Source organism: Falco biarmicus, chromosome 2 (genome assembly GCF_023638135.1).
Source record: "Falco biarmicus isolate bFalBia1 chromosome 2, bFalBia1.pri, whole genome shotgun sequence".
NCBI lineage: Eukaryota > Metazoa > Chordata > Aves > Falconiformes > Falconidae > Falco > Falco biarmicus.
The window spans coordinates 65150528-65167572 of record NC_079289.1 but is presented as its reverse complement, the minus strand read 5'-3'; the positions used below and the strand labels follow the sequence as shown (position 1 = coordinate 65167572).

General features: G+C 42.7%; 1 protein-coding gene across 1 annotated transcript in view; it reads left to right on the top strand.

The window, feature by feature from the left end:
- The first annotated feature begins 3434 nt into the window (after positions 1-3434).
- The window catches only part of GRTP1 (growth hormone regulated TBC protein 1), a 36480-nt gene continuing 22869 nt past the window's right edge, over positions 3435-17045 (top strand). The window contains exons 1-3 of the mRNA XM_056328281.1: positions 3435-3612; positions 5777-5928; positions 12144-12302. Coding sequence (XP_056184256.1) covers positions 3575-3612; positions 5777-5928; positions 12144-12302 — 349 coding nt within the window. The 5' untranslated portion in view covers positions 3435-3574. The remainder of the gene's footprint in view (positions 3613-5776; positions 5929-12143; positions 12303-17045) is intronic.

The window sequence follows — 17045 nt, the reverse complement described above, 5'->3', positions numbered from 1 at the left end:
TTGTCTAGTCCTGGAGCACACTGTGCCTAGGTTAGAATATAGACTTACAGTGATTAAATATATGCATACACACATATGTTTACTTCTTATGGATATTTCTATACTGACAAATCTGCTGAATCTAAACTGTTTTCCCTAAGTATGGAGTAGCAGATTCTTTTTAGGTCATGGGAAAACAGCTCAAGCCAAACGGATGGAGAGTAAAGCTCCACGAAAGCAGGGTACGCTTGTGTGGTGTGGTTTACTAAGTACAGACACAAAAATGAGTGGCTGTATGAACAAACCACACAAGCTAGAGAAGCCTGTGGGAACTGTATCACTTACTTGGGATACTACAACATACGGTCACTAGTAAAAAATATCTTTTTCTCTCTTCCAATGCTGCTGCATTCACATTTTCTAAGCAGGGGCTATAAACTGTTTCGTGAGCAGTTAGGAGTTTTTAATACTTGCTGTCTGGATCTGGAAAAGCAAAGCTGCTAGCTTTGCTGAGAATGGTGTTTCTCACTGGTTTTTCTTAATGAACAGACTCACCATGCTGTCTTAAAACAGTAAGCACACTATATCAAAACACATTTTATCCCTTTCTTGGTCCTATTGCACTTCGTTTCCCCCTAACAATTTATTTTCTTTGACCTCCTTGCAGCCAGTGAAAAGAATCTCAGGCAAGAAAAATGACACCTTTATGATACACAAATTAATATAGATATTTCTTCCTCTCTCGGATGGATAAGAATCCTTATGGCCCCCACAGGCAGCCAAGGAAATACTTTCAGGCACAAATATTATCAAAGGCTTTCTCCTGATGTTCCTTCCCCGGTTCTGGCCTAAAATTAACAACAGCCTTGGGGTGGTATGTGAGGAGCTAGACCATGTTTCAGCACTGCCTGTACATCAAACATGCATGGCGTAGCACACGTTCCACAGCTTTGGGAAAGCCAGCCCAGACTAATTCCTGATAAGACTGAAATTTTTGCAGGTATTGTTATTTAACAACAAGTGTTCTGCAAACACAAGTAGGGAAGCCTTGCTCCCTAAAATACAGGGTATAATACAAGCGAAGCTTTGAATGCCTCAGCCTGTGAAACACTTGTCTGCTGTCTTCATCTGCCTTTGCAGGGAACACATCTAAATGCCTACCCTTAAAGGGAAGTGACTATTTTAAGGACTTACTCTGGCAGCAGCAGGATGGGAACCTCTACCAAACAAGTTCACTATAATGTAAAAACTTCAGGGATAAGGTTCAGATGCAAAAGGTGGAAAAAAAGTTACATAAGGTACATTTCCTTTGTGCCACGCGGTAGGTCGGAAGGCTGTGAGCTTCCTTGGTCTGAACATCACCTAAGCCTGCCCTCCGGCACTCTGCCACTGCCACCAACTCCTTCAGAAGTAAAGGATCAAAAGTAAATAGTAACCTTTTCTGCTGATCGCAACACTCAGCACGTGCAGTTTTCAGATTTGGGAGGTTATGGATTGGTTTCTTCGCATGCCTTGAAAAGCTGCATGAACAATCTGCCCAGAAGAGAGCAGTACTGATACCCTGTGAAGGACAACCAAGGTATTGCCTATCGCCAGACAGCAGGCTGGTCCATACTACCAGCCACAATATGGGGATCCAATTACTGCACTGAAATGTAGGAATTATTTCTATTAATCGATTAACATTCTAAGTAGCTTCCTTAACACGAATCACATGGAGTTTCTTAATAGCAGATTTAGTGTGAAGAAGGCATAAATCTGAGTGAACCACACAGTTGTTATGCTTGTGTTAGAGCAACAGAAACTGCATATGACATTTAAGGCTTGCTGACAGTAAAAATGCACTGTGGTGTACACGAGGCTACTCTTGATACACTGCAGATGTACCCTTAATTAATCACAGAAACAATCTGCTGTTTGCAGGGAACTTTTGACAGATACGTTTTAAAAGATACGCATCAAAGAGCCCAGCCTTGTGAGATGAAGTATAACCCTGTCACCAAACAAGCCTGCAGCTTCAGGATTTGGGGGAGAAGGGGGTATTCTGTGTAACTGAGGCTTCCTTCTTCTCATCCGTGGGACAGCATCACCTCCTATTCATAGCTCTGCCAAGGATTTTCTATGCAACTTTGACCAAGTCACTGGGACAGAGCTGTTTGCAGAACGTGCCTCTGCCTACGCTCCACCAAGGCAACGCTGGCAGGATGTCAAAGCACAGGCTTGGCACAGGTACAGGCTGCTCTCCCCCGGCGAGTTTGTAATCAGGTTCCAGTCCTGCCTGTACCCAAGCATGTTCGTGACGCCGCACAGTAATTTGAGCAGGACCACCCTCCTGCAAGAGAAGCCCTATGCCTGCTGAAGCACAGAATTTTCCCACCCCCAAAAAATTAGATTTTGCTGAACAATCATGGACGTTTACAGCTCTGTGACGGCAGTTAAACCAAGTACAAATGTCTAATTTTTCCCTGACGTTGCAGCCGAACTACTTCCACATTTCTGTGTGGGTGATTGCCTTTGATCCTGCAGAGAGGAGGTAGCTTTCCTGAGGAGTGTGCTGGGAGGGAACAACTGTTGATCTCCCTTGTGAAATCCCATCTGTTGTCTTCAGCAACTCTTACTTGCTGGCTGAACGAACGAGATAATGTTTCTCCGGCAGTAGCTGTAATTTTCCAAGTGCTTCGCTGGGTGCAAAGTCAGAACTTGATTCAGAAAGGACAAGCAGGAATATAATTTTGCACTCTCCTTTCTGTCAAGCTGCGTGTTACGAATTTTGGTGCTGGCAGTCAGCAGGGCAGAGCCTGTGTGGGTTCTGAGGTTGGTTTGACACCTCCAGAGCCGAAGAGCAGTGTGCTAATGTTAGAGGCGGGTTCCGGAAATGGGGAAGCCTTTTTGGGTATAATTTTGGATATTATTACTCCACAGCTTTGACAACCTGCCATGTATTATTGAAATCGTATTTAAAGGACTGTTTATGGTGGAAACTAAGTCAGCAGGAGCTAAACTTGAGATCATTTCAGTGTGACGAAGCATTGACTTTTATAAATTATTTGGGGAAATTAAATGGAAGAGTGTGAGGGTTTGGGGGGGAAAAAGCCCGAATGAGCCAAGTGAACTTAAATACCAGCACAACCACCTCTTCCCGCTGGCTGTGGGGAAATTCCTTTGGGTGGAAGGGCCGTACCTGGAGCCACTCTCACCCTGTGTTAGCGGGACGTTTCCCCCGAGCTAAAATACTTGATGTTTTTCCAAGATGGGACAGAAACGTGAAAGACACAAATCTAAGCCAGTGTCAGAATCGGGTCAACATCTCTTCGCTGCCGCGGTGCCGGGCCCCGCCGCAGCTGGGCGCCGCGGCTGAGGGGGCGCCGCGCTGCCCGGCCCCGCCGGCCCCGAGCTGCCCTGCCCGCCGCCCGGCCCCTGGCACGGGAGGCGGGACCCGGCGGCCGCCCCCGCCCCTCGGAGGGCGGCAGGAGAGTTGAACTTGGGAGCCGCTCCGCATGGGGCCTCGGCTGCCGCGCTGCGCGGCCTGAGGAGAGCGCACCCCGCGGCCGAGGCGCCGCGCTCCCCGCCGGGGGAGGCCGGGCGTGGGCGGCCGATGGAGCGGCGAGAGGACGGGCGGGACTGGGCGTACAGGTAAGGGCTGCCGGGCGGCGCCGCTTCGCTTCGCCGGCGCCGGGCCCGTGTGGCTCTGGGGCGGGAGCCTGGCAGCGGCCCCCGGAGTGTCCGGCGTGCCCGCCCCCCTGCCGGCACCGGCTGCGGCCGCCTGCCCGCTCCCACCTGGGCTCTCCCGGGGCGGGGGGGCACGCTTGAAAATACCGCTCGTACAACTTCCCTGCGAATCTGAGTGAGGGGAGCCGGGAGCAGGAGCGGTGACTCTCAGCCCCTTGCAGGGAGTTGGGTTGGTTTTTTTTTGGTAGTCCCTTAAAATAGGCTTTTCCCCTGCTGTTACTTCGCCGAGAACCATGAAGGGCTGGGGCAGGGAGGAGCCGTGGTGGGGGGTGAATTTGGAGCCGGTGGATCCGGGGGGAGCGAGGCATTCCTGCCTGAGCGCCCGGGGCGTGAGGGGCGGCCGCAGGTAACGGCCGGAGGGCGGCGGGAAACGGCCGAGGGGCAGCGGGGGGAGCCCGGGGGGAGCCCGGGGACAGCCCCCTCTCAGGGGGGACAGTCCCCTCTCCGGGGGAGAGCCCCGGGTCTCCCCGGCACAACCCGGCACACGCTGTGGCTGTTGCCCTAAGGGCAGGCACCGAGGAGTAATGGGCGATAACCGCTGCCTGGAGGCAGGTCAGGGAAGGTAACCTCCTTACAGCCGTGCTTCCTGACTCTGGATTTTCCCCTTTTTACCTCAGGAATGGCGTGGGGCACGGAATTATTCTGTACGTGCTGGCTGGGTAGCCGCAGCCATGAGATGTGTGTTGGTGGAGGTGTTCGGTCTCTGTCTTCAGAGGAACCTCTGTCGGGGGGTGTGGGATGTGGGGTGTCGGTATTTGTTACACCCGTGGGTTTTGTGTCAAATCTGAGGAGTGGGAGAATATACAAAGGTGAGTCTTCTAACTGCCGATCAGGTAGCAACAATTCAACAATTTGAGGTCTGAGTATTTAATTGTTCCGGTTCTGATTCATGCTGTACTACCCATGACGGTCCCATGAGCCAGAGTTTACCCAAGGCTGTGTGGTGCCACTCCATGGGCAAATTCCTTCTCCATGAATGAAGTGGGCAGTGGTTTTGGAAGATAAGCCTCGATGTCTGTCTTGCAAACTCTTCTGCGTGGACAGACCCTGCTGCCTGTTTAACTTCTGTGAAGCCGTTGAGTGTTCTGTACCCAGGTGATAACTGGCAGCTATAAAGCATCCTAGGAAGTTGCCATGAATCCAGTTTAGCAAGGTGACTTGATAGATCAAGCTAAAACGGAGTCAGATTTGCAGTTCTGAAACTCCATTAGTGGTGTGCTGCCTGAGATGATGTGCTGTAACACTGAAAAATCATCAAAGATATTAAAATAAGAATTTTTGATACTACATATGAAGAAGGTAGATTGACATAAGGATTTGTGTTTCCTTCCAAGCCATATACTTTCGTGAAGATAGTTTCAGAAGTTACCCCCTTCAAAAAGAATCTTTGTAACTTGTTACACTTGTACTTTTCGTTTTTAGAAAGCAAGTTCAGGCCATATTTGAGCTGTTGTGCTGTACCTTCCTACTTTTCAACTACTTGTCTGTATTATGGAGAAACATACGCCCCAGAATTCTGTGTAGTCATAATTTGGGTCAGTTTTGCACACAACTGATCCTTTGCTCTAAAAACTCCCAACTTTTAAAAGTACTGAAATCTGTAAAACTGACTGAACAGTGCATGCTTAAATCCATTTACTTAAACAGCTTTGATATACTGAGTGTAACATTTGATATACTAAATGGAGTGTAAATGTTTGCGTAAATCATAGAATCATTTAGGTTGGAAAAGACCCTTAAGATCATCAAGTCCAAACATTAACTCAAGATTGCCAAGTCCACCACAAAACCATGCCTCTAAGCACCACAGCTATGTATTTTTGAACACTTCAAGGGATGGTGATTCCACTGCCTCCCTGGGCAGCCTGTTCCATGGTTGACACCCTTTCAGTGAAGAAATTTTTCCTAATATTCAATCTAAACTTTCCCTGGCTTTTTTTTTTGTTGGGGGAAGGGAGTTTTGAGCCACTTTTAGAAATAGCAACTGGATGTTATTTAAAGCATACTTGCATGTGTATTTTTTTCAGCTGTAGGAACATTTGTACAAGAATTCTTTTTTATTTTGTAGGGTTGATCCATATGGGTTTGAAAGGCCAGAAGACTTTGATTATGCATCCTATGAAGCATTCTTTTCCAGATATCTAGTGGTACTCACTAGAAGAGCAATAAAATGGTCCAAGCTCCTTAAGGGGAATAACAGTATACGGAAGAGTTTAAAAGGTGAGCCGTATGTCTGTTTATAGGTGAAAGTGTATTATGTTGGAACCAATCTAAATCATATTAAACTGGTTTGTGGTTTTGAATGTTAAATACTATTTTTGTCTTCAAATGAAAAACTAGTATAAACAGTAGTAATACAAAAGTAAATATGCTGTTAGGGGGATTGTTGATTTGATTAAAAGTTTACAAAGGAATAAAACCTTCTTTGGCATCCGCTATAACATTACATCTGTAACCCAGAGGTTATGGCCACTGGCACTTGAAGATGCCCTTTTACAGCTGTTTTTTGTACTGTATTCTGCTCTGTGCTGTCTTTAAAAAGACATGAGATAATGTAGAAGACAGTGTTTTGAACCCCAGGGATCAGGATGTTAGGGCTCAGAGCTGCCGACTCTTCGATAGTTTTGTAGATTGCTGAGATTTTCTAGCTCTCCTTATCCTCCTTTTGTAAAATCACGTTCACCTTATAGCTAAAAAGGTGTGTACTAAGAACTGATGCTAAATGCCTTACGAAGTGAAGAAAATAAAATTAATGCAGGAGCTAATGCAACGTTGGATAAAATGCTGATGGAACTGTTAATGGCCTCTTCAAAAAGCAAGAAAACCTCTAGTGATATTTTTATCTTGCAAGAGAGACAGGAAGAAATCGATGGAGGGAGTCAGAAGGCGGCAAGGAATCCTGTGAAATTCTAACGTGGTTTTTTTTCTCCTACACTCTTTCTCTGGATTATTTTTTCATGTAAGCATCTAAATTCTCCTCTCTGCTCTTAATGATGCTGTTCAGTTTGCTTTCTCTTTGGGAGCCTTTTGGAGTTGGGGAGAGTTCTCTGTAGATATGTTAAATAGTGAGTAAAACTAAGAGCGAGTTAATCAGGCACTGATTAACAAAGCTGAATACTTAGAGCTGTGGTTCAGGTGCAGACTTTGACTGCTGATTCTGGTGATTTTGTTGTTTTGGGGTCTTTGGGGTATTTTCTTGGCACCAAGAATGGCATGGTAACTAGCAAGATATTTCAAGTGTAACAATGCATTTAGTGTATGGATGTCCGTTTTAAGTCTGAGGAATCCAGGAAAATATAGGTCTGAGTTATAGCTGCTAGACCATATGCTGCTAACCAGAAACTAGCTGCTTCTGCTCTCTTCTTTTTCTTCCAAATGTAAAGAAGCTTTTGTTTAGGGTATCAAGTTTGAATATAGCGTTAACTGTGTGGTGTTTTGAATTAGTGAGGATTCTGAGATTCTGCAGAACTTAGTCTTCTAGTTGTGGAAAAATAATTTCAGGTTTTGATTCATCTCCTCCTCCTCTTAAAAAATGTGTGAACTGTGTGTGAGAGTGGCAGCTTTTAGCAATTTCTATGAGGTCGTTACATTTCCCTTCCCTTGTGTTCCCTGTTCCAGCATTGTACACACAGAATACAAACAGTGTGAACGCCTTTGGTCTTATTTCGGAGCCAAAACTTTGACCAAATCTCTCGACTTGTCCACCAGGCTTCAGTACCAATGCTCATGCAGCCCCACTAGCTACATAATGACCGCAACCTTTAATGTGGTTTCAATTGTCTCTAATAGGCTACTGTTTGTGAAAAATGGGATACCGTAAGTCCACTGGACACAGGAAATGGCTCTTGATCATAGCAAGCCCTTGTGGGCTGGTGCATAATCTTTGATGTTGCTAACTTTTGCTAAAGATGCTTGGATTTGTAGACTATGGCTTCTCATGTATATATCGTAGAGTAGAATTACAGAATCATAGAATTGTTCAGGTTGGAAAAGACCTTGAAGATCATCAAGTCCACCCTTTAACCCAGGACTGTCAAGTCTGCCGCTAAATCATGTAATTTTAAGGAGAGTGACTGGAATAAAGTTGAGGAAATGTAGTCTAAGTGTAAATTCAAAGTTGTTACAATTAGCCTCCTGCATTATCCTCCACTGATATCTCAGAAGATGAAGAGCAACAGATTAACTTGTACAATTACTGATTTTTAAATACTTCCCTCCTTATATCAGTGTTGAGATTGAAGTCTGTGGCTATGCACTCAGAATTATAGAAGCAGTTGTTTAGGTGTGTGCTTTATCCTGCAAGATGATCCCACAGCAATTTCCTTGCGGACAGGCAGAGAACAGAAAGTTTGCCTGGTGAGGCACTGAATTTCCCTCCTTTCTAGGACCTCACTTCATTGCTCTGAAGCTTTGTGCAGGAGCTGCTGGTTCTGATTAACTTCCCCTCTGCAAGCTGGCCATAAGCTAGAACTAAGAATACTTTATTTACCGCTTCCCTCTGCCTCTGAACACAATAGCTGGATCTGCAAATCCATATCCTTATTTTGAGTTTTGCTGGGGCCTTTTCAAAATGGGTCCCACTGTGAGTAGATGTGGGAGAGGCATCCTAAGTGTGATATCTCAGTAGCTCCACACCCATTTGTCTTTACATATAGGGCAGCTCATAATTCCTGTCAGGGTGAACAGGAAGATGTGATGATTTGTGTTAATTTTCCAGTTTGGAAATAGGGCGTGTTCACATGCTCTGTGTTTGCCTCATATCCAGGGTGGCATGTATGTATATAATTCTGTCCTACTGTAAAGAAAAATAATTAGACTGTACTTTTAACAGCAGTAATTAAGCAGTATATCCTGTTGTTCTGGATTACAGCCTTCTGGCAGTGCGGGTGATGAGAATTTTGTCTGACAATTCCTTTTACTTGTTTTCCAGTCTTTTTGTTATTTTCTGGTACTTTTTTTCCACCTCTACCCTTGTTATCTTCACTGTTTCCTCTGCACATGTGAATTTCCAGTTTTCAGTCACTTACCTCTTCTTTCTGTCTTGCACTACTGAGATCCTCCTAATTTTTTGCTTTTCTCCATTCAGCTGCTATCTTTATGGCGACCAAAAGAGCTTTATGCTCTGGCTTGTTTACAGGTGGGCAACAAACTGACTTGACATAATTGCCCAAAGTAGCTTTTTGACCAAAAGTGTGCTACACAAAAGAATTTGGCTGTAAGTAGATTAGTTAAAACTGACCAGTGGCAGAAGATGCTTTTTAGTCTTTGAGGCTGATAAAATACAGTGAAAGGTGAAAGTAATGATACTAAACAGTGGTTATAACAGGAACACTTCTGTTCCAGCCCAGGGATTGGAGGAAGGAAGGAAGTAGCATCTTAGAAAGTCAGTTTTCATGTTTTACTGTAACTTGAACATTTACAGAACAGATCTGCTTTGTTTCTTCTGTGATGTATTCAGAAAATAAGACTTTCAATTCCTTGTTGTATGCTCTTTTCAACTCTTCTGTAGAAGTTTGCCTGTAGGGTCCAAGTTGGTTTCCTCAGCGTTCAACAGTAATTGTTAGTAACTGAACAGTGCAAGTGCTTCTCAAAATCACACCCTTCTAATATTTTAGACAAGGTAATTTTTGTTTTTAAATGGTGTTTTCCTACATCAACTTAGTCTGTGGTGTAGAGTGAGACAATGTTAATGGGGAAAAGGTAAATACAACTTTATCTAGAAGCAAAAACCTCCAAAATTTTTGTATTCTACCATTAAACAAGGACAGCAGTTTTAAAGTGATTTACTTATTTTTAAGTCTTGTTACTATAAGTAATGCACAGTATTGGAAAATGTTATTTTCTGCCTGGTTTTCTCTTGAATTTACTTTGGGTTTTATCTACCCTATCATGTAACTGCTTTTTCCTGTGATATGAAAAACATATCGGTAAAATGTGACTCTAAACTTGCAGATACTGGCACTGGGTGTCAGAAGTAATGGATTACAAGACTGCTTTTGTTTGCTTAAATATTGATGTTTGTTATTTTGTTAATGATCAGAGGCAAAAATGTCATGTAAAGATATTTCTTCATGTTTTAAAGCTTAGACCGCATTGTGTAAATGTGACAGTCCTGGGAGTGATTCTGCATGGGGATACTCACGGGTTGGTGGTATTCAGCGGTGCTACTTTTGAGATCAAGCCCCTTGTTTACAATTGGAGTTTGATGAGTGATTGAAGACACATGCACAATTAATCTGTGAAAGCTTCTTAAATGTTACAGTCTGAGGATATTCTGGGGTGTGAACTGTTGCTGGGGGCTTTTTAGTTCCTGAGACTAATGTGGAAGAGGGCCTAAAGACAACAAAATATTTGTATAAAACAATACAATTTTATGTATAGAATATGACATATACATACATATAAAACATACTAAATTGCAGCTGTCCTTATTTTCAAAACTACTTTGCGTCTTTTGTGTGCCAGTTTGCAGATCCTGGCAAGTATGATAATTGTGTGAGGAAGAAAAGCACCATGTAAAGAGATTTTCCATTCCTCGGGGGGTGGGGGAGCTGGGGTAGGTAGTCACTGGGGAGGATACAAGCCTCTGGCTGTCTATTACCATGAGAATGATGACGCTGAGGAATGAGTGTGTGCTGTGCTGCAGGGCTGCTTTCCCCTTTTGCCAGTGTCAAAGGCTTGTCCCTACTTCTCCTGAATTTACTGTGTATTGTTGGATGTGGATGCTGGCTATGCTTTCAGAATTGACAGTTGTTCCAGAAAAAAATACCTCTGGAATGATAGGTTAGAATATGATAATCCAGCAATTTAGCCAGTAAGTTTGCTTCTAGAGATGTTCACAGGCTCATCCGGATGTCTGTTCTTGACCTAAATGGGACTGGTTCCTCATACTCATTTCTGCATTTGCTATGTCCATCTACAGGATTTCTTGAACATTAGAGTTCAAAATCTTGTAAAAAGGATGAAGCGGGGATTATTAAACAACGATGCAAACAAATTATTTCCAGCCTGTCTAAAAAGGTCATAGTTGATGTTACTTTACAGCTAAAAAAACAGTAGAGATTGTAACCCATAGTATAAATCTTCATTGAAAAGCTTAACAAAAACTGTACCCTGCAGACCAGGTGTTTATTGCAAATGTTAAGGGTAGGAGTGTTTGAGAGAAACCACCAGATTTTAGGTGGGTGAAATGCCCGTTAGAGATGCACAGATCTCTCTGCTCACACTGGGAAAAGCAGCTTTAGTTCCTAGAGGATAGACAGCTGCAATTAGGTGGAAAGTATTTAGAAGGTGCCTGGCTGAGTGGTTGTAAAACCTTGTTTCACTCTGCTGTTTTTAAGGCCTTTAATTCAGGCAGCGTTTATTTTGAGTTACCAGTCTTTGTGATTGGATAAAACCAGGTTAGGTAATAATATTTTGTGTTTGTGTGTGGGCGGAATTTAGGGAGGAGAACTTGATACTGTAATTCATACAGCCTCATTCATTTAGTAAGAAGCATCTGGTTCCTTTGTCAGTTTCTTCACCCTGGAAAAATCTGAAGGATCTCAAACACTTGGCTTTTTGGGTCAGAAGGGGTAATGATGATTTAGGATTATATACCGATATGCAGCATTGGCTCCCTATTCATATTTTTTCATACCATTCCTTGGATAAAGCTGTTTTGGCTGTCATTAGCCTGATGCTTCTTCCTGCAATCTTGCATCCTAGTTATTTACACTGAATCATCTGTTTAAAAAAAAGACACCCAAAGCACACTCTGGTGATGAATATGATGCAGGAGATAAGAGCTACTTTAGATTTGAAAAGACTTCTTCAGTTATTCTAGGAAAAGTCATCTGCTGCTCACTCGCATCTCCAGTTCTTCCAGAGGCTTATTGAGAGGGTAGCACATACTTCATACTCCTCAGTTTCTGCTGTGATTTCAGTGATCAGGTGCTAAGCTGAAATCCTAGAGTTAGGTTAACATAGCTGTTTATGCTAGAGCATAATCAAGCAAACGGGCAGGACTATCGTGTTGGAGGTCATTGGTAATGTATGGAAGGAAAAAGTCAGTGCTTGTCTGAATGAAAAAGGACAAAGATCAAGGAGAAACTTGGCTGTTCTTATCTCCATCCGGAACAGTGGGAAGAAGAGGAAAGGAATCAAAATCTTAATGGGGGGATAGAGGAGGGAAGAAAGCCTGCATCTGGAGATCTGTATGGGGAGTCTGACTGGCAAGAACTTAGGAGTGAATCTAAAATATACTACATAGCTGAGAAGGAAATGCTTATCCTAAATGGTAGCATAGAAGAGAAAGCATAATAATCACTAGTTAAGAGTTTTCCTGCGAGTCCTCAACTTTCTGTTGCTAATTTCCAAAAGGGAAAAAACCAGCTAGATTTTTCATTTATTTATTAAAAACCCACCAAACAAACCCCAAATTTCTTTTTTTGCAGTGAAGAGATATATCAGGAAAGGCATCCCCAATGAACACCGTGCATTGATCTGGATGATTGTGAGTGGGGCCCAAACCAACATGGAACAAAACCCTGGATATTACCACAGGCTGCTTGAAGGAGAGAAGAATGACAAGTTGGTTGAAGCAATCAAAACAGGTTGTTGTCCTGATAAAACTGTTTATCCATGTTTATCCATCCTATGTCCTTACATGTAAGAAAACAAGTTATGTCATGGAAAACTTACATTTCTGTCGTGGTTTCAGTGCTGAATTAACATGTAAATTAGATTAGACTTAAGCTCTTTAACAGCACAGATCTTTCCAGGTTCATCATGGGGTCAAAAGCAATAAGGAAGGTTAGAAGTTATTTGGGTAGGTACAGAGGACAAACTAGAAAACACTCTTATGTCATCTCCTAAGTGATTGAAAAGTTATTATTTTGTACCATGAAACCTGCCTTTGGGTCTGTTTCTCCTTACTTCTGTTCCAGTAGGACGCTGGAAGAGCAGACGGGGTGGTTAAAGATGTGGTACAGTGTCTGTATGAGGCAGGCTTTCTCAGCAGTCTTCTTCCTCAAGTTGAAAAGCTGCTGACAGAGCTATATGAATTATAAATGGTCTGCAGAAGGTGAATGGGGAGCAATTGTTACTTGTTTCTTGTAACATAAGAACAAAGGATACTGAACGAAATTTGCCATGCTGCAGGTTGAGAAGAGCATACCACTGAACTGTGGCACTTGTTGCTGGAGGGTGCTGCTGAGGCCACGAGTGTGAACTGGTTTAAAAAGGCATTTGACAAACTGAGGGGTGGGGAAATCCACCTGATGCATGAAACCCTAAGCACTAAATTTAAATCCCTGAAAGAAGGGAAGTGGAGGAGGAGAAATAGCCCATCTTTGCTAATCCAGTGTCATATGCTCTGTGAACGTTGATCAGTGGCTAATATTGTTGACAGGGTATTAGGGCAACCAGACCTTAGACTGGCCTGCTGGGTGTTTAAAAGAGGCAATAGGGAAGGGACAAGCAAGTAGAAGTTTGATGTAACTGGTATTTGTCCTGAAGATTCTCAACCTGCTGCAGCAGAGCTTTTGTAGAGAAGCTTGTATTGGCAGTATTGCTCAATTAATGAGTCAAGAGGCTGGGCTGTGCTCTGGACAAGCACAGTGCTGAACTGAAGTTGTTTGGTTAGAATGGCAAGTGCAGTTGTTATCTTCTGCCCCTTGAAAAAGCCAAGTAGTTAAAGTTGGGGCTTTATGGATTTTTATTAGAGTTGGATAACCATCTGAATGCTTTTTGGTTTATGCCGAGTTTCTCTTCTGCCTTTCCCCACAACACCAGCAGCAGCACTGTGGGCTTTTGGGACTGCATGCCTTAGTAAGGCATTTTGGAGCATAAACTTTCATTTTCCTACAAATCTGAAGTCTAGTCAGAAATCTTCAGGCCCATATCCTGCTCAGAACTAGAAATGGTAGAGCTCTGACCTACTAAGATGACTTTTGAAAGCCAGCCTTGGTAAGGGCCTGGAGAAGGATCAAACTGTATTCATTTGGGTACAATTGCTGCAAGAGGGATTTGCAAATAATTCCTTTTCCAGTACTAGACAATGACGTGAAGGGTCTTATCATGACAGTAGGTGGCTTTTCACACAGGTTATACCATGCAATAAAAATATTTCTGTGGGGGAGGAAACATAATGGCTGAAGATAAAGATTTTTGTGAATTATGGAGGAAATAAAGTTTTGGAAGAGCTGCTGCATCAATTGTAAGACTGCAGAAGAGAAAACTCACAAGGAGCAAATGAGGGAAGGGATAAAGAAAAATGGCTTGGAGGGTTTTATTGGAGAAAAAAGTGCTAGATTTCCCTTCAGAAAGGAAGAAACAATGTGAACGTGTGAGGGATGGAAGGAGCGAGGTACTTAAGGTGAATGGAAACTTGGTGTTTAATAAACTTGATGTTCCTGTTGGTTGTGCAGATTTTATAGTGGGCTTTAGCTGAGGACTGTTTCGGTGTGAGTTGTCTGATGGTGTTTCTGCCTGTGATTTTTTCCCATCACTGTAGTTGGCTTTGATGGTAAACTAAACTAAGATGTGGAATCTTGCTGCTGTTTACTTCCCATGTCTCCAATTTCCAAAATTTTCAGGCAGTTGTGCTGGTTTTAGTCCTACGGTCTAGCTGTAAAGTTATAGCCCAGGACTATGCTACAGTTTAAAAACAACAGAACAGCAACCATGCTTTCTTTTTTCCAGGGAGAAGGGCAGGAGGACAAGGCCTACCAAAGACTTTATTTCAAATTCAATTTAAAACATGAGTAAGGGCTAATGTGTCCTGTTTCTTTTGCATGCCCAGAAGCAGCAGGCATTTGGAACTCAGTCTCAGTACAGGAATGTCTTTAATGGGATATAATCAGGTTAAAATGTGCAGGTAGACTGTAAAGAAGTGGTTTAATCTTTAAAGAAAGATCTAATTAGTGATAGCAGTAGAAGTATTTCAGCTAAATAAATCTAAACTATCATTTCACCATTTTTACCCCTTAACTTGCTGATTCTTGACTGATGGGCTTTATTGCTGATCTTGTTGTAGATGATCTGCTGTTTGAGCATACTTTTTTTTTTGAAGTGTAGGAGAGAGCAGGCTTCTTACTCTAAACAGAAGAATGAGTTTAAAGAGTGCAGGTCTCTAAATTTTGATGGAAATTTTCATGGCTTGGTTTATGTACACATTTAGAAGGGCATGCATTCCTACTGCGCTTTGTTATTCATGCCCTATTATAGTAAAGTTTAGTAAGACAAATTATGTCGGCAGGGTAAAATGTGGCTGTCTTCCTAACACAAAGGCTACATGCTGGTTACAAAAAGGCTTGGGTGTAAGTTGATGTAGTTTCCTTGCAGTAAGCCATGCTTAGGCCAGGCCATTGAATTTCAAAGTATGTCTGTGTCTGCAAGATCTCTCACATGTGCATGCAGCTAATCTCCACATTTCCACTCTTGTGTTTCGTGAGGAGTGGTAGGTGTTGTGAAACCCAGGGTCTGATATTTATCAGCCAGTCCCCCAAGCCTGCACTGCACAGTGTGACTGCTGGCATAAGGGTCTGACTGCATGGTTTGGATCAGGGGTCTTCAAACTACGGCCCGCAGGCCAGGTGTAGTAAAGTGGGGGTAAGTGCTCAAGTCAAATGAACAGCTCTTGCCTGCTCTTGCCTGCTCTTGCCATTTGCTTCAAGTAATCTCTGGCAGGCGTCTTGCAGTATGGCAAAACATACCAGTTTGTGTGTGCTTGGGGAGTGGGTTGACTTCCCTCACCTTGCAGTCAGAGGAGCCTCAGAAGTGGAGGAAGAGGGAGAGCATGCAAGTGGAGCAGAAAGAGGACGATGGAGAGTGAGACCCACCACACTTAGTGCGCTCAAGTTAATAATCTGGCACAAGGAGTCCTGTGAGACCATGCCCCATGTCTTCTATTAAGGATAAAGACTTCTGGCTCTTGTATCTTGTTTTTGTCTGTGTGCCCTCCCCCTAGACTAAAATACTGTTATTAAATATAAATAAAAGTTTTAAGTCCTTCATAAAATTAGGGAGGACTTCCCCCAGTCCTTGTGGCAAAAACATACTCTGCAATCAAAAAGCAAATTGCAACTGATTCTCTCAACTGCAAACCTTTCTCAGGTTGTGAAATTAAAGATTAGTTCAGTATGAGTAGTCTTTCCTCTGTATGTGATGGACTCTTCGTACTCCTCCCTAACCCTTGTTCTGCATGGCTGAGGGGAAAAGCCATAACTGAAATGTCAGCATTAAACTTTTCTGTAACATCCAGCACATACTTTAATAAACAACAAATTTTAATTATCCAAATACTATGCTGCTCTTCCTGCTAAGAAGAAACAAAACAAATTTATCTATCCTATAACTGGCTATTGCTCAAGTCCTTTTAAAAAGGTCTTTTTCCGTGTGTTTTTCTTTTCAGTTACATGAGAGGTGAAGTATTTCCCTGACATCCCATTTCTGTAAATGATTTGTTCACTTTAAAAGGAAGAAATAGTCATTTGTGAGATAACTTTTTAATGCTTGTAACTTCCATTACACTACTCGTGATTTGGGTAGCTTTCTTCCTTTGGTTGCTTACAGCTCAACCTGTAACAGTCAAAGCTGTAACAGTAACAGACTTCTTCCTTTATGCAGGAAAAGGCTGATAAGAAGTGATAACTTAACAGTAATGTTGTTACTGTTTGTTTTTTTGGTTTTTTTTAACTTGAACCCAATATTTTTTTTTTGTTAAATATAACCAAAACAACTATTTGTATTTTATTAATAAGTCTTAGGTTTTGAAAATCTTCAGAGTTACTTTTCAACAGGATTTTTCCCCCCAGCTTGAACTTCTGAAAATCAAATGCGCAAGTCTGGACTAGTGGCCTTGGGTTCCCTGTTTATAGAGTGAAGCAGGCCCAAAATTAACTGTCTGTTTCTTTCCAGCAACTAAAGGGAGTTTGGGTGACTAGCTCAAACTTGTGTGTCTGATTTTTGGACTTTTGTAAGGAGAGATGAGTCCTACTGTTCATGTTTGGTCTGGAAGAAATGAATGTTCTGAAATGTCAGTAATTGCATAGTCCTTACTTGGCTTAGGATTGATTTTGAAACAGGTGGGATGTGCTCTGCTACTTGGATATCAAAAAATCACTCTACTTCTCTTGGTGATCTCGCACTAATGAAGAAACAACTTTTCTCATGGCCACACTGTGGAGAAATTAAAAAAAACCAGCCACTTTTAAAAGGCGATTTCAAGTGGAATTCACTAACTGCAGGAACAGGACTGGTTTTTTAGCTGTTTGGGACTGTGTGGTAGAAGTTCACTGAATAAATCAGTTGAAAGTTAATCTGATTTGTTATGAGGATATGCTTTCCTAGAGGTG